This window comes from Sander vitreus, chromosome 18, assembly GCF_031162955.1.
Source record: "Sander vitreus isolate 19-12246 chromosome 18, sanVit1, whole genome shotgun sequence".
Taxonomy (NCBI): Eukaryota; Metazoa; Chordata; class Actinopteri; order Perciformes; family Percidae; genus Sander; species Sander vitreus.
The window spans coordinates 10,162,496-10,180,096 of NC_135872.1; the positions used below are offsets into that span (position 1 = coordinate 10,162,496).

The 17,601-nt window shown below is 39.9% G+C and overlaps 2 protein-coding genes across 2 annotated transcripts; one reads left to right on the top strand and one right to left on the bottom strand.

Moving 5' to 3' along the window:
• The first annotated feature begins 470 nt into the window (after positions 1 to 470).
• Positions 471 to 6,973, top strand: tmem151ba (transmembrane protein 151Ba). Its single transcript, XM_078274892.1, has 2 exons — positions 471 to 892; positions 5,531 to 6,973. Exons 1-2 carry the CDS (start codon positions 809 to 811, stop codon positions 6,971 to 6,973), a joined length of 1,527 nt encoding a protein of 508 aa, XP_078131018.1. The 5' UTR covers positions 471 to 808.
• Positions 6,974 to 10,283: 3,310 nt separating this feature from the next.
• On the bottom strand, positions 10,284 to 16,148 carry drc5 (dynein regulatory complex subunit 5). Its single transcript, XM_078275308.1, has 5 exons — positions 16,033 to 16,148; positions 15,367 to 15,553; positions 14,706 to 15,277; positions 13,344 to 13,793; positions 10,284 to 12,043 (listed from the first exon to the last, which is right to left on the bottom strand). The coding sequence occupies exons 2-5, from the start codon at positions 15,521 to 15,523 to the stop codon at positions 11,882 to 11,884; spliced, it is 1,341 nt and encodes a 446-aa protein (XP_078131434.1). The 5' UTR covers positions 15,524 to 15,553; positions 16,033 to 16,148; the 3' UTR covers positions 10,284 to 11,881.
• Between the last annotated feature and the right edge of the window lie 1,453 nt (positions 16,149 to 17,601).

The following is a 17,601-nucleotide window of genomic DNA, read 5'->3' on the forward strand; positions in this document are numbered from 1 at the left end:
TATTGATTAACTACACCTGGTTGGGTTTACAAGTCATTTTTAGGAGGGGGGTGATTCTTTTTCCAACTCAGTGATTCTGTTTTTTAATTTGTAATTTTTTTTTTGTTGACAAGTTGGTATTATATGTTTCACTTGGATGTTATAAGTTGTAATTACATAATTAACATTAATTACACACATAATTCTGCAGTAACCAACCATTTTATTTTATTTGTTGCAGTAATATTTTTTTAAATGGATATTATTATCATAATTGGTCCATACTGAGAAGGTCATGCAGCTAATTGGACGCAGGGGGTGGGCTCCTCTCTGCAGCACCGCCTCTGTGTTGTGATTACTCCAACAGGGATGTGTGTGTTATTTATATTGTGGTGTTGGGGTGGCTGCTCACACGTGCAGCTGCCTGTCCTCTTTGTCCTGCTTCACAGCTTCACTGGCTGCCATGGGCACTGCCTACAGGGATTGGAGCTGAGTGCTGCCTTTTCTTTTTTCTTTTTCTTACATTGCATCCCTTGCAGCAGTCCTTACCAGCACCTAGTCGTTGCATCGCGAGAGGAGTCTCAGCCTATTTTGCGCGGCTTCCGAGGCACAATAACCGGATTCCCATAGGCGATACCCAGCGACGTCTGCCCACCTGGAAGATGCTGGGATGATGCATGTTTTGAGTGTATCTGGTTGGGCTCCGTCCGGCCGGGTTTCTTTTGGATGGTGCACAGAGGTGTTTTCGGTGTTTTTATGTTTCACCCTGATTTGGAAACCCCCTATCCCATCAGGAGATCCATGACCCGTTTTACGTACCGTTGTCATCATGTCCCCAGCATCGGCTGCAACGGGCAGTGAAAGCAGCACCACCACCGTCCCCGAAGAGGAGTCGGACAGCCCCCGAGAGGAGGTGAGGACACAGTGTTTGCAATGTGAAGGCCAATTTCTTTACCCAAATGAATGGGGGGCAAATTCACACTTTAATTAGTGTGACATATATCAGAGTGGAATCCCAATAATCTCACTATAATCATCATCATCTTTTGGAGATTAGGGTTTCATTGGGGCCAGTGCACGCAACACTGGTGAATTAGTTGTATTAATAGGCCTACAGTTGTATTGATGGCCTAATATGCAGTAATTTATGAACCTGTGCGTCCAAGCGCGCACCCGAAAGTGTGAACGTGCATGGATGTACTCCTGTTTGTCTCGCATTCCCCTCCAGACAAGTTTCCAAAATGGGGTTCGGGGACCTCTTGTGGGTCCAAGCAAGGGTCAAAACGGGTCCTGAGGAAACTGAAAGTGTAATAGCCTATCATTCACTGTCACTGTTACAATGAGAGAATACAAGAATGGCAGTTTTCTTCAAATGTTTCCACACAGTTATTTTCCGAAAAGAAAACTCCTAAGGCCATGGTTTTTCAAGCTGCCAGCGTCTGTTTTACATTATAATCCTATGGAGTAAACTGTGCTTAAAAAAAAAAAAGTCCTGAGTGCTTTTTTAAATGCCACCGCCAACATTTTTTTTCTGCAGCTCAGAGCGTCTTTTTGAATTTGAAAAAAGTTCAACATTTCTGGAAAAAAAACGCCCTACGTCGAGCGCTTTTTTTGACAATTGACCAATGACAAGCGGAGTAGCAAGACCTTTCGTTTCCATAACAACAAGAAAAAATGGAGAAGGTGCCGATAGACTTGTGCTAGTGTCGGAGCACAGTGAGTTATATGATATGACCAGGTGCTCCCTGTTCAGGGAATGCTGGTTGGTGGAACTAGCTTTGTTTTACTGTATCTAACGTCAGTAACATTAGTAGTAGCGCCGCTCCCTCTCTCTGTTTATTCTCTAGATCGCTCGACCACTTTGTTTTATCCATAGACACTGAAAGAAATGGACACAGTTACGCCATAGACTGCGACGGAGACCAGTGAAGTCACTTTTCCGGTGAGGGCTGAGCGTGCTGCGCACCCTCAAACTGAGCTTGAAGACGTAGATGTGACGTGAGCAACCTGTCTGAAAGTTGTAAGTCTTCTGGTAGCTGTGCCAAGACAAATCTGTTCGTGGATAAATGTTACTTCATATGAATTCACTTACCAAGTATTTCCAATCCATCAAAACGTTGCTGAAATATTTGGTTCCAATGCTTTCACGCCCTCCCGATTGCCTGCGAGCTTCTCCTGACTGTACGGTAATTTATCTACTATGCGACAGAAAGTCGCATGGTTATGACATAATCGTAATTAATTAATTTACTTATTATTTAATTAATTACAAAAACTGCTGCTACGGAGCCATAACATGACATACAAGGTAATGGAGCATTTTATACATTGATGTGTTTCTTTAGAAATAAACAATGAACAAATAGAGTCTTTAAACGCTTCAGATGTAAAGTTATTCACTGTCAAAGTGACGCCAAAATGAATGGCAGTCAATGGAGGTACGCTTTCCAGATGCTTGCTTAACCCCCTTGGTTTTATCTAGCACCGCTACACATAGCACTCTTGGATACTGTAGCAGTAGCTGTTGTTATAGCAACAAAAGATGCTCTTGGCTGCTTTTTGCAACCGAAATACTGCCAGCTTGTTTTAACTACAAAAGCGCCCTATTCAACTTTTAAAAAAAAAGACACCAAGTTTGATCATGGCCTAACAGCAACACTATTGATGTAGGTTTGTTACTTTGAAGACAAAGAAATCTATTGAGCTAAACTGTCTGTGAGGACAGACGTGAAACGACAAGAGCCTAATAACCAACCATAATCTGTTGCTGTCAACATCCCTAGATTGTATTGACACCATCAAAACAGACAGACTCACAACTAAATGTTTCCTGCATGGGGAAACAGGGATTCAATTCATTAGGGATCCTTTACTCCCCCTTCAGACACACATGTTGGATGAGTTACATATCCATTACACAAGAGGGTTTTTATATAACTCGTATTATGTCAAGAAAAAGTGTCCATGATTGTGAGAGGCACTTAGTTAAAGGCACCACAGTGGTCTCATGAATTGTGAAGCTTCTCCAGTCTTGAAGGTTCTTACTGAAACATTTGTTTTTAAATATTATTGATACCATTTCATTACAGGTTGTTTTATGGATTGTATCCCTCCTGTAGAAACAACAACTTTCATTCTAACCTAAGGCTCTTTTATTTTAGAAATGTAATGTTAAAGCATCCATATAATGTAAAGTGTATTAGTCAAAGCCAACGGACATTACTGTAAACCACAAAGTTAAATTGGGATATAAACATGCAAAAGTAATAGTTGTTTTCTCTGTGTTTAGTTGTACATGTCTTATCTAATACAAGACACAACACAATTGCAAACAAATCACAAAAAATATATAAACAAATAATGTAATAGAGCCTCCAGCTGATTGAACCTCAGAGGCTTTTTACACAATTTTACACCATAATTGTGTCAAATACAAATCTGTATTGGTACAGTTTAGAAGCAGCTTTTAAATCCAACAGAGCTCATTAAAATTACACTTATTTTGAAAACAATTTCCATTGCAACTTCTTAAATATTTATTTTTCTGCCTCAATAAAGCTATAGTGCGTAGTTTCTGTCACTCCCATGAGGAATTCTAAGTAATGACACCACTGTTGTTGCATCCACATGACACAAGCCTTCCCAAATCGCGCATGCGCCCCCACCCACCCCTCCTCCATGCAGTTGCTAGTAGCCAAGGAGGACACGTAGGATTAAAAAAAACATGATGGACTCTTCAGAAGAGGTAATTATCTTCACTTGAGTTTCTGTGTGCAAAAGTCACCAGATGACAACAATTTCTAAACACAGCCATGCTGAGAAATACAGAGAAGCTGATAGTCTTAGTCTTAGTCTTAGTCTTAGCTTTGTATCAACTCATTTGGCAATGTTTTGTTTTTGTGTATTTTGTGTTTGTACGTATGTGTGGTTGTGTTGCTGCCTGTCTTGGCCAGGACACTCTTGAAAAAGAGATTTTTAATCTCAAAGATTCTTTTCCTGGTTAAATAAAGGTAAAAAAAAAGAAAGAAATTAAAATAAAAAAGGTGGAGGGAGGAAGAGAGAGAATGAATACAGTCCATCTAAAATTTCCTGAAGCCTGTACTCATCTCTGATGTAATTCTTTAAGTCAAGGGTGACTTAAAGGGTTTGAGCTACATTTTAATTTACATATCTACAAATTTTGATATATGATTGCTGTTTCAAGATTATATTTGCTTTCATTTAACGACACGTTTTTAATCAAATACTGTCATATACAGGAATAACTGGTTTCCATACAAATGTTTCCTTTTACACAACTGTTCATCATTCCTACTGCTTAAACAGAGGCTGTAAAGTGTAACGTGAGCCACAAAGTATGTCATGTTGTATTGATTATAGCTGTCGAGCATGTACAGAATGCTAGTGAGTACATACTCCTTCTGCAGTAGGTTAATCTCAATGGGGAATTTCAATGTTAATCCCTTTTACCCCGTGAGGTGTAGCCTTGGGTTAACAAGGGACTTGGGGACCATGTGGCCAAGGTGGGGAAGATGATTATGGAGAAAAAACATCTATTATTTATGCTCGTCTGTCACTCGAAGAGCTGACATATTGAAGTCAATACATCAATGCAGTGATGCTGGTTGTTGTGGTCGCACGTATGCAGGAGCTGACCTATGTAAGAGATGGAGAGGATAACCTTTGTCTTTTAACTGAATCAGTGCTGCTACAGTACAAGTGTTTTATGTCTATACACAGTCGGCTCTGCCCTAGTGCAATATCTGCAAATTCTTTGCATTAATTTTGTTTCATTCGTCCTTCCTGGGGCTTTTGAATATCTGCCAGGTTTGTGTGGCAGCATTCCCAAAAGGCTTGACTAGCTCTTGATGCAGGCACTGGGGTTTGCTGTGCCCCGTGGTAATAAAGGATGGCACCAGCTTTATGCTGTCAGAGTCAAACGACTGCTTTATGTCTGTCTGGCTTGACATTAAATGTGGAATCTACCCCTCCAGAATATTTCTTCTCTTTTACTTATTTTCTATTCTTTAATATCATATTTATATGAACACACCCACCATGGCCATGTGCACACCCACACACCAGTCTAACAGAAGCTCACAATGCTCCTTACTGACATCAAGGCATACTACTTAACATTGTACTTTTGCAATAATCATTCATCAGTCATTTTTCTTAAAATTATGAGTGGGTGAGTCTTTTGATTATAACAAGCGAAGACCAAGGCATGAAAAATTGCTTCACGGCTCATGCATAAACTATGCCAAAGCACTTACAACGTAGAATATTTTCTTAAATATTTTATACGCATGAGCCTATACTTTTTAACTGGTTCTAACTTCATACTGAACATATATTTAGGTTACACTTAAATATATACACTAGGTTACGTGTTCCTAATTGCTTTTGAGTTTTTTTTACAGTTATATTTTGAGAAATTGTTATAGCAATACACACAGATGTACCATTTACTTCTAGGAAAGAATCTATACAGAATATATTGACAGTATTGTTCCAGTGACTTATTGCTGTTTTCTCATCTTCTTTGTAGCAGCGGCCCCATAAACAGTCCCTGACAAAATCTTTGTGTCAGGAAACTCACTGGAAATGCCTGCTGCTGTCCCTGCTGATGTACGGCTGCGTCGGGGTGATGGCCTGGTGCCAAGTGACCAAGGTCACACGCCTCTCCTTCGACAGCGCCTACAAGGGGAGGTCTATGATGTACCATGACAGTCCCTGCTCCAACGGCTACATCTACATCCCTTTGGCCTTCCTGGTCATGCTCTACGTGGTCTACCTGGTGGAGTGTTGGCACTGCTACACCAAGAATGAGCTGCAATACAAGGTGGATGTGGACAGTGTGGCAGAGCGCATCCAGCGAATGCAGCAGGCTACGCCCTGCATCTGGTGGAAGGCCATTAGCTACCATTATATCAGGAGGACGCGGCAGGTGACGCGCTACCGTAACGGAGATGCCTACACCACCACGCAGGTCTACCACGAGCGAGTCAACACCCACGTGGCTGAGGCAGAGTTTGACTATGGGAACTGTGGGGTTAAGGACATTGCGAAGCAACTGCTGGGCCTGGAGGACTTCCCCATCACCAGGCTGAGGTTCACTAAGTGCTTTAGCTTTGCCAATGTGGAGTCGGAGAACTCCTACCTGACTCAGCGGGCCAGGTTCTTCACAGAGAATGAGGGCCTGGATGACTACATGGAGGCCCGTGAGGGGATGCACCTGAAGAATGTAGACTTTAAGGAGTATATGATTGCCTTTTCTGACCCTAATCACCTTCCCTGGTACGCAGCCAACTCCACTTTCTGGGTGGCAGCCGCTTTCACCTTCTCCTGGCCACTGCGGGTGCTGACAGAGTACCGCACGGCCTGTGTACACTACCATGTAGAGAAGCTGTTTGGCTTTGACTATGTGCCAGTAACACCATCTGAGGAGCGGCCGCAATGCAGACACATCCCACGAGTCAACACAATTGACAGCACGGAGCTGGAGTGGCACATCCGCTCTAACCAGCAGCTGGTGCCCAGCTACTCAGAGGCAGTTCTCATGGACCTGTCCCAGCTCTCAGGGAGCTGTAACAACTACTCCGTATGTGGAAGCTATGGTAGCTACAGGCAGAACTGTGAACGCTGCCACCGTGCCATCAGCAGCTCCTCCATCTTCTCTCGCAGCGCGCTAAGCATCTGCAACACGGGGAGCCCCCGCATCCCCTTCAGCGCCAGCCGCTTTTCGCTGGGCCGGTTGTACGGCTCCAGGCGGAGCTGCATGTGGAGGAGCAGCGGGAGCCTGAATGAGCGGTCCTGCCCCACAGAGAGCACGAGCTGTCTGTCAGGCCCGCAGGCCAGTGAGGAGAACCCTCCAGCCTACCAGGACGCTCTGTACCTCCCAGTGCTCATTGTACATCGCAATGAAGGCTGCCTCAACCACGACCACCGCTCCCTGCACAGAAACGGCTCCTGTGTGGAGACTTCTCTATGACCCACGGCTGCCAGACTGAGCAAGACATGTAATGATACAGAAACAGAGTGGGAAACCTCTTCACACCAGGGCTGAGCTAACAAGGACTTCTGCGTCTCCCTTTTACAACAGAGGTTACAAGTCACCTGCAGGTAACCACAAACACAGATTTGTTCACGTTTCTAAAGATACTGTAGCCTCAAACAAAAAGGAAAAAGGAAAAGTCCTTACAGTACAGTCAATAAGTCAGGGAAAGACAGACTTGATGCTATTGTTTAGACTGTTTAAAATACAGTGTGGCTTTAAATGACAAATTGCCAAAGTGTAATGTACTGTCCTACAGCGTCCATAAGAGAGTCAAATCCCACTGTAAATGCCATATTTGGAGATCTTAGTTACAGACAAGGACATGAGTAACACTTTCTAGTATTTGAAGCCTAAAATAGGGTTTGACTCAGCAATAGCCTGAGAAATTGCCAAGAAATGAAAGGGATATGACAATTATTGGTCACATGAATGAGGAAATATTGAGGAAATCTTACTCACACATCATGTGAGTCAAATGGATGAATTATGAGGGAAATGCATTTTGCAAATTGCAGACTAAATATTTTTGCTGAAACAAAATACATGTCTAATGGCTGTTACAAAGTAAAGTTAACCTAGGCCTGAATCTAAAATCTAAACATCTGCATGTGAAACTCTTTGATACTGGCTGATTTAAATCTGTTCATTCAAAGTCAATGCTCATGGAAATCCATTTCAAATGGAATACATTTCCATAGTATAAAAATATATGTCTGATGCAGTGGCTGAAATGTCAAGTTAGCTGAAATCGGCTTGGCTACGATGACATTATACTTCCTAGCTTGCTAAATATAGCAGCACAGTCAATGAATAATTTAGCACAGGAGGGCTGAAGGACACAAAAACTTCAAACTGAATCAACACGTCTTCTGTTTTCTATAATGGCCAATTACATGGTAATAACCCTCACCATAATATTAATAGATCAGTGTCAACTCAGTTAGTTTAAAATCTCAAAGATGCATTTGATTTCATTTTTGGCAATATTTTTAGTCAGCCTACCTCCTTATTTAAGTGCCTAGCGATCAACTGTTACTAACGAACATAAGCTATCATAAGTCTGTCATCATCTCATCTCAACATCTTCCCATTAAAACAAGTTGAATTTACACTCCTAATAGCACATTGTCTACAGTGCGTAGGATACATTTATATTGTTTAAAATACACAAGGTTTTAAGAAGCGGGCCCTAAATGTTTTCAGATGATTTTCCTCAGCTCTCGTATACTGCTGCTGACGCATATGAGAGAGACAGCCAGAGAGCTGGCCATCAAAGACGCTAGAAATAGGCAGAGGCCTGGATTCACTACTGATAGTGTCAGATTTAATAATATGACAGGATTACTTTAAAGAAGGAAAAAAAAGTACTCTCAAATGAGTGCATGCAGTGTTTTAAGGCTCGATTATACTCCGGACCGGATTTGTACACAGATAGCTGCGGACCCCATGGGTGTCTAGTATGTCTGTTTATACTCTCCGTTTGGAGGATGTGTTCCACACATGTGCAGTAGATTGATGCAGTGAAAGATAAACTGGCATGGGCAGATCATTCTCCACCATTAAGACCATGAATATTAAATGTCAGAATCTTGCCTGTGGTCGGACACTTTCTGTGACTTCCTGTTACAACTTGTCTTCACAATAATGAGCCTGTAAAATTGTGACCAATTAGCCACACTCATTACATTCCATGTTAAGGTTGTAGTTGCGGACTATCTTTATAGCAATACTAGACTGACAACAGTCAAAGGAAGTGAAGCATGATATAAACCGATTCTATCAAACCTTGCGTTTAATTCAACATACAGTTTAGCATGAACGCATTATGTAAACTGTTTTTAAACTGGTATCACAACTCACAGGTCATCTATGCAAGGCCCTAGAACTCAGGATAGTATACAGGGCAAAGATTATGCTACAACAACATCCCAAAACCTGATCATCATTCCTTTTTCTGAACTGAGCTATTAAAATGCTTCTGCAAGGACTAGCTGCATAATAACCAAATCATTTTTAAATGAGGGGTTTGCAAACACATGATGTTGAACAAAAGTGACATAACATTACTAATGTTCCCATTCCAGATAACAAAGGTGCAGAAGCAGGTCAGATACAACAGAGAATCTCAGAATCAAAGATTTCTGCTCCTCTCCAGGATTTTGGTTGCACCAGCTATTCATAAATAAGTTCTTAGTACTAGCTGGATAGTTTTAAACTAGCGATGTACTAAATCAGGCTGAACCATTAGAACTTGAGAAAAGTCTTAGCATGTAAAGACCTTTGTATTGTGCAACATTGGTAACATAGCTTCCATATGTTACACAACCTGTTATTTTGTCATTTAGTTATTGACATAACATTTTGTAAATTGAGGTATATTGCCTTATTTTACAAAACATAACTACATATTATTAATACATCATTAAACAGCATTTCAATCAAGTGTCGTCTGCTGACCATATTCCATATTACCTCTGTTACTCTTCAATATAAATAGATCATGAATTAACAAATTAGTTTAGTGCAGTTACACCTGGCAGATAGTTGGTGAAAATATTTATTAACAACTAATCTTTCTCCTTAAGAACTAGTTTGTGTGGTGCAACCCATTTTAATTTAGTGATGTGTAAATCTCAGTAATCTCACTCAGTAAACACTTACACAGGCAAGTTTGAACAGCTGGGGCAACCTACTCCAGGTCCTGGTGTTCATAATGTATTTAGATCGCTCATATAATGTTCAAGAAATTGTTTATATATAGAAATTTCAGGAAATACACTTATTTGCGTCCTTGCAGAAAGTTAAATGACAAAATCAATACCACTCTGATGTCTGAAATATGAAGCTCCCACCAGCAGCAGGTTAGCTTAGCTTAGCACAAAGACTGGAAACAGAGGGAAAACAGCTAGCCTGGCTGTGTCAGAATAAAATCCACCTCTCAGCACCTCTAAAGCTCACTATTTAACGTGTTTTATCTGGTTTGTTTATTCTGTACAAAAACTGAAACGACAAGTTGTTATTTTACAGAGGGTAAAATCAACATGAAAGTAGTATTGATTTCCTCATCTAACTTTCAGCAAGAAACCAAATTAGCATATTTTCCCAAAATGTCAAACTATTCCTTTAATGGTAATGTGTGGTGTACTACGCAACCTTTTTGAGCAACATAAACAGCATTTTAGCGGGAAAACCAAACAAGACACAGGGATTGAAATTCATTAATTTCAATTTCATGAATTTATATCCTAGCATGCATTGGTCAGAAGGCAGGGAATTATGAACCATGTACTGTGGGGTAAAGTGTAGAACCATAAGGAAACCACAAGGAAGAGCATGCAACTCCACAAGGGATTGAACATGTAAAATCTACAGTATATATGATTTTGGATTTTAGTCACTGTTTTATACTGAAGTTATCACATTCTCTCATTCATGATTAGCCAACAAGCCTGTCAGATGGCTTCACTGTGATCCATACATAGTCATGTGTAGACAAATGTGTTTACCAGTGCAATGTTTACAGTGACAAAAAAACACATTCAAAACTGACTGGAAGGTTCATAACTAGACATTTTTTCTCCATAGACGACTGTTAGCATAAAAGCTTTTGTCATATAAAGCACTGAACCCTTTATCATGTGTATTAAGTAGTTTAGGTTGTTATGATATGTACTCTTTCACTCAAGAATGCTCTGGGGGTTCGTCTTTTTATATTTCAATGACTGTGGATTTTCAAAACTGTAAAGGCAGAAAGGATTTGTACTGTACATAAAATAGAGACGAAAGGTTAGAATGACCGTCTGTGGATCTTGTGCTTTGCCAAATGTGTCGCGCACACTTAAAGGTAACTGAAGCAGGGACATTTTTGATGTGCAGATGTTAAATGGTAAGTTTGTTAAGTTACAAATGGCAATACAATCCACTGTAAAAATGTTCATGCAACACAGCCAATTTTCAATGTTTGTTTCCCTTTAAACCAATTTTTACATTGTTCAATCATATTTGATCCAACTTTATTTAACTGAAAAGTTTGTCAAAATGAAAAATGGTTGGGTGATTGTTGATAGTGATTACTGATCTAAAGAATATCAGTATTCTATTTTATGTAGATTTCTCTATGTGCTAGTCCACCATCTACATATAGAATAGCTTTGCCTCTCTTCATATGATTCTAGGAAACAATTAGTAATTTTAAGATTAATTACAGTAAAGATGTTTTGCTCACAAGCAAATGTGTTACTACTATATTATTAGTCAGTAGATATAGGTTTAAAAAACAACAACACAAGTCTGTTTGTATTCCAACACCACCACAACGTTGCCTTGATGTTACATATGGACTGAATACCAAATCTGTGTATAAAAATGGAAGAAAAGGTTCCTCAATAAACTGAAATGCTCACAAAAATGTTTCAAAAATTACTTTATGACAGTTGTTGCCACATCCCAGAAAAGTTCAGCATGTGATGCTTTGTGTATTGTAAACTGGATTTATGGTCTATGTCTTAACATGTGCTGATGACACATTTAATCACTGTTTTTTTTGCTTATTAGTTTTTACATGTTTGTTTATAGTTATAGTACAGGCTGCAACAAGGGAAGAGATACTAGAGACATACTGATGTGAAATCACATAATTTACATTGTGCCAATTAGCTACCATATTATCAATAGGACTATATATTTTGTGCTTTTTGGTGCGATGAAATTTTGTTTAAAATCAGCTAATTCAGTTTGAGATGCAGTCATGCTCCGTGGCTAAATGAATACGGGAAAGCAAGAATCAATTAATAATAAAGGTGGGTTTGTATTTCAAAAAGAAGCTGTTGACATTTACTTGGTTTAACTCTCTTGATCATGTCTCTTTTGTTCTAAACTCTGGTTGGTCAAAACCACCTGGTTGATGAAGGAAACGCTCTGCTTGTCAACCTCCGTCAGACGGATATCACATTCTGTTACGCTGGTGTTGTGCGACATCGCTTCCTCCAGAGCTTTACCTCCATCCTACACACACAGAGGTAGAGAGAGATAGAGACAAACACTTTTGGCACTGATGCATTTCCATGTTGAACACATCACAGGATGCTGTTCTGAAAAGGTCTAAAGACAGTCTTGATAACCTTGAAAAATCACCCAGGGGCAACGTTTGCTGTCTGAAATAGCCCACACTTTCTAAACTGCTTATTGTGAGTGTCATCTGTGTTTTATTATGTCTGAAACAGGCATTTCTATTTTTGTGAACAGTAGACCAAGGTCATAGATATTGATGGTACTGCATGTTGCTTTTCTGCAATGTGGGTGATTTTTGATCCTCCGCAGTGTATTTCCAGTCACGTATACTGTACGGTGAAATCTTCAAGAGGAGAGAGAATGAGAAGGGGAAAATCTGACCTACCTCTCACAGGGAAACAACACTAACTTACTAAGCTTTCCATTATTGCATGTTTTCCACACGTCTATGATTAATTGAAAAGCCATATACTTTCAAGCTATTCTGTTACCTTCAGTGTACTATGTCTATACAGGCACTAGCATGCTTTGGGAAAAAAAGCCAGTGTTTCAAAATAACCCAGTGTTTTAAAGTGCTTCCCCTGATAACATTTTACACAACTTGATGTGCACATTCTTATGGTAAAAGAAACACATTTTAAAGGATAACTTGCAATGTTTTGTTCAAATGTTTTGCTTTTGTCTCCTCTTTTTAGGAAAAAAAATGCATTTCTTTATCCATGCTGTATCTTGACAACTATTGGATGTGTAGGACTCTTTTCATTGTCAAGTAATCTAGTATTATCCAGTATTTCAACTGCTTGTTTTGTCCGACCAACAGTCCAAAACCACCCCAAACATTACGTTTATCATAATAAAAGACTGAGAAATCAGCAAATAGTCACATTTTGCAAGATGGAATCAGTTAAGTTTTGGTATTTTTTGCTTAAAATTACTTTAACGATTGATTGTCAAAGTTGTTGCTAATCAATTCCATCTATTGAACAAACAATTCTTTAGTAGACTGATCATTTTGATGCATTGCCATAGCATTTGGCACACATACATGATCTCCAGAGCATGAGGTTGACTTTGGTGAAGTGCAGTTGAAGTTAAACAAAATACATACATAAAGACATTTGTGCCAAATTAAGTTTGACAAGCTGAGTCACCTATCCTCAAATTGCCACTGTACAGAGTTTGAACCCTTGTGTTGTAGGTGACAGCACGGCCATTTCTCTGGCACCACCCTCTGTAACACTTTATATTTAATGCCCCACTGGTAGTAAGGATCTAAGATTAGTAATTTACTTACCACACCTAGGTTGTTGCAGGAGAGATTGATGCTCTTCAGGGTGTTACTCTGAACTAGAACTTTAGACAGTGCAACTGCAGTAGGCCCAGTTACCTCATTGCCTCCCAGATGCAGGTGAAGCAGGGTGTTGTTCTTCAGCAAGGCTTTGCCAATAGCCTGCCCCCCGTCATCTCTCAAACGGTTGAGACGCAGGTTGAGTGACAAAAGGGTGGAGTTCTCGGACAATGAGTGAGCTATAGCTTTGGCTCCCAGGCCTCTAATTTCGTTGTCACACATGTTCAGGATCTCCAGTTTACTCCTGTTGAGCAGCTTTCCGATGGCTCTGGCTCCTTTGTCTCCGATCAGGTTGTGGGAGAAGTCAAGCTCCCTCAGGGACGGGTGGTCCAAAAGGTATTTCACCAGCAGTCGGCACTTTTCATCCTCAATGTGGCTTTGATGGAGCTTTAGAAGCTGTAGAAACACAGAATTATGAAGATTAGCAAGATTTTTTGGTGAGTTGCACAAAAAACTGAATAACTAAGAGCACAGATACGACGCCATAGGGCACAGGACTTGAAAAGAACTGCCTATTACTTAATGAACTTGCCACGTTTAAATGCTATTTACATGGCAGCAACACAGAACAATGAGGGACTATGCTTTATATGATTTAAAATAAAGTACATCAAAGAATATCAATACAATTTGATTAATGAATAAGTCAATTGACAAAAAATAATTGCCAACAATTTTGATAATTAAGTAGCTGCTTAAATTGGGGATTTGCTGCTTCTCTGTTTTTATCATTATAACTTAAATATCTGTTGGTCAGGCACAACAAGCAGTTGGAATTATCACCTGGGAAATTGTAATGTGCATTTTTCTTTATTTTAAATATGATATATACCACTCTGATGTTTGTTTAGTCTATGATATATATAGAGTAAACGATTAAGTGAAAATATTGTTTACTATATTTTCATTTAATCGTTTAGTCTATATATCATTCATTCATTCATTAATCACGTATTTGCAGGCATAATAACAACAACAATCTCTTGTACAGTTCCTACATCATGCACATAAATCAAAGCAGAAATATGCCATGTTCTCATGCAGTAATAAATGATGTAACAAAACCTTTGTGTCAAATAGTGACTTATTTAGGTTTCAGCCAGAGGCTTAGTAGTCTTTTTCTTTGATGTAAACAGAGCATGAATACTTGGGTAGTGACGTCTGTATAATGTCTGTAAATGATGCTTTGTAACTGACAAGTGCTGAATTACAACAAACAAACATGCTACAGAGAATCGGGCTGCGTACTTTGCAAGGAGCTTCAAAAGGCATCATGACATAAACCAACGAGGAGGAATCAATATTCACCTTCAAAGTCTTACAGGACTTAAGGGCCTTGGCAAGGGACTCACAATCTCTGGTGGTCATCTCAAACATCTTCCATTCGAAGTTCATACCACATTGTTTGACCCTGTACACTAAATGGAGCTCTTCCAGTTTTGTCAGCTTGTCAAGGAGGATGTTAAAGTCAAAGTGGTCCAAAGATGGTCTGTCGTACTCATTGTCACTTGCCAACTCTAAGCCAAATTCCTCCTCCTCCTCATTCTGGGGCTCCTTGATAGGTGGCAGGAGTTGGGAGATGTCCAGCCTCTTGACGTAGTTCTTACAAAGAGGTACCATCACTAGAACTGTCTTGGGCTCTGTAACTTCTGGGATGAAAAGCTCAATAATGGTCTCCATGTGCCTCTCAAAGAACATTCGTTTCCAGCTGTGGCCATAATGAGAGACGTCACAAAGGTCCCACCGCTGCTCGCAGCACCTCTTCCAATAGACACCATCGCTGATCAAGTTGGCTGTGACATGCAGGGGCAGGGAGGTAGACAGGTTCTCCTGCACAAAATCTTTCTGGATGGGTGTAAGCTCTTCAAATATTGGCTTTCCTGGAAAGGGGGTAAGTTTGCATATATCTCTATTTATAAGTAAATGTGTAAAAGTGTGTATAATAATGGTACTGAAAACAAGAGCATACCCTCAAAGTTTCTCTCGATACTTTGCAGACAGAGTTTTGATAAACAAGGCACTATATTCAGAGACCAGTCTGGATCTTCAGCAATAATCTTCCTCATCTTTCTGAAGTCTTCAGCTGGGTTGAGGTTGGCTCCAGGAGAATATGGGGACTTACGCATTGTTGCAGGTTTTTGTATACTATCCTCTGCCTTAAAAGAAGAACCATTAAATTACACATTCAAAGTTGCGCATCCCAGCAATTGTAGATAGAGTCTTGCTTATTTTCTGGTGTTGATAGTTTGTTTAATGACATTTAGCGCCTGAATAAATTGTTACTTGACTCTATTATAATTATCTATGGGCATTGGCTAACGACAACATGCTGCCACATTATGCTGCCAGCAAAAACTGTATCTAAAGTAAGTTAACGTAAGTTAATGTTAGCAGAGCCTCATTCTAGCTCCTAATGTTAGCCGAAGCGCTGTGGAGATAGCTAGCTAGGTCTGGCAATGTGAGACTAACGTTAGCTAAACTGCGACTAACTTTGCTTACTTTTACGGCTATCTAGGGAATCGTTGAAAAACCTTGTTAAACGTGGTAAACGTATGATTAACGTTAGCTAGTTACGTTACATACACACAACTCAATGTAACCATGAATCAACGTTAACGTTTAACTTTAACGTTACCTGCAGTGCGCTGGTCTGAGCTTCAACGGTCTCCTAGGTAACAGAACGCTCTTAGCTTACTTCTTTAACCAAGGAAATATTGAGCACGCACTGCAGCCCTGCAAGTTACCTTACGGCAAGAACGGTTAACTTCGATAAACATGCTGTAACTAGCTAACGCTTTTAGCATTTACAGTGTTTGCCACTGCTTTAAGAATACATCAGATAATGGAACTTTTGAAAACACAGCGGTGAGAAATAGTCAGTTTCCTTGTCGGAATCAACTGTATCTCTATATGTATATATTTTACTATTAGAAAAGCAGAATATCCGACCGTCATGGAATGCAACACACTCCGTTAATTATTTAATTAAAAAACATTGAAATGAGTGCTACTTGAGTGAGTGTGTTTTAGGAGCAGTCTATGGTTTTAGGTCTGTGTGACATCAGTGTTGGCTGTGTGCTGGAACTTCTGCAGTGCTCAGCCTGATCATGCTGTGAGGAGCATTTGGATTCTACTAAGCTGGCAGATGGACCACGGATATGGACCATGGGCCTTTTGGATATGAGCATACTGGAGTGAATCCATGTTCCTACAAACAACAACACAAAGAAGGTGCCCAGCTACAGTGTAGGGGGACGTAGAAATTGTGTTATTAAATAACACAGTAAAGAAGTGAAAAGTAGGCCTACAGTAAATATGGTTTTGCTCATTCCCCATTAAATCTAATGTTAAGCAATATTGAGATAAATGTAAATTCTGCTTCCTTTTAAGATGACAGACAAAAAGTATATAACACACAAGTCAAGACTGGTTAGTAGGATGTGCATGCATGAAAATATCTATAAGCTATATATAGCTAGCTACACTACATTGATGAGTTGGTTTCTTTAGTGCAAGATGCCCCACAAAAGATTGCTAACAGGACATTGTATGGATGTGGGAGGATGCAACGTACATTTTTATCATAAATGAATCTGCCGATTATATTCTAGATTTTAACTTCCATTTTAACTTTCCAGAACCCAAGTATGAAGTATTTAAATAGCTTGTTTTGTCTGACCAACAGTCCAAAATCCAAAGATATTTGGTTTACTGTAATATGACAAAGAAAAACATAACATCTGCACATTTTGAGAAACTGGAACCGGTGAATTTGTGGCATGTTTGCTTGAAAACATGACTGAAACAATAGTTGGAGATTATTTTTCTGTCTATCATCCAATCCTTTTTTCAGATCAAGCTACTTTAATCAATTATGTAATTATCTGGGTAACATTTTTTACATGACCACACATGGATGGAGGCAGGTACATGATGCAGCTAAAACTGACTGTGTTTCCCATGTGGAGGGCAGAGAGAGAGAGAGAAAGAGAGAGAGAGAGAGAGAGAGAGAGAGAGAGAGAGAGAGAGAGAGAGAGAGAGGGAGAGATGGCTGTTACTGACTTCATAAGGTTGCTGCAAGAGTCGGATGGAGGGTTGAACTACGTAGAGGCTCTTACTGTAGCCCAGAGGCAGGCCATCACTGTCGTCCTCATGTAATACGGCCTGACAGACACACGCTTCCCTCGTACTCCAACTAATGGAC

Bases quoted from the DNA above. Each gene is read 5' to 3' on its own strand.
- tmem151ba (XM_078274892.1), top strand. From the start codon at position 809: ATGTCCCCAGCATCGGCTGCAACGGGCAGTGAAAGCAGCACCACCACC. The intron at 893-5,530 runs GTGAGGACACAG...TCTTCTTTGTAG, and splicing joins CGGACAGCCCCCGAGAGGAG to CAGCGGCCCCATAAACAGTC.
- drc5 (XM_078275308.1), bottom strand. From the start codon at position 15,523: ATGCGTAAGTCCCCATATTCTCCTGGAGCCAACCTCAACCCAGCTGAA. The intron at 15,278-15,366 runs GTATGCTCTTGT...CCCCCTTTCCAG, and splicing joins TATCGAGAGAAACTTTGAGG to GAAAGCCAATATTTGAAGAG. The intron at 13,794-14,705 runs GTGAATATTGAT...GTGTTTCTACAG, and splicing joins AGTCCTGTAAGACTTTGAAG to CTTCTAAAGCTCCATCAAAG.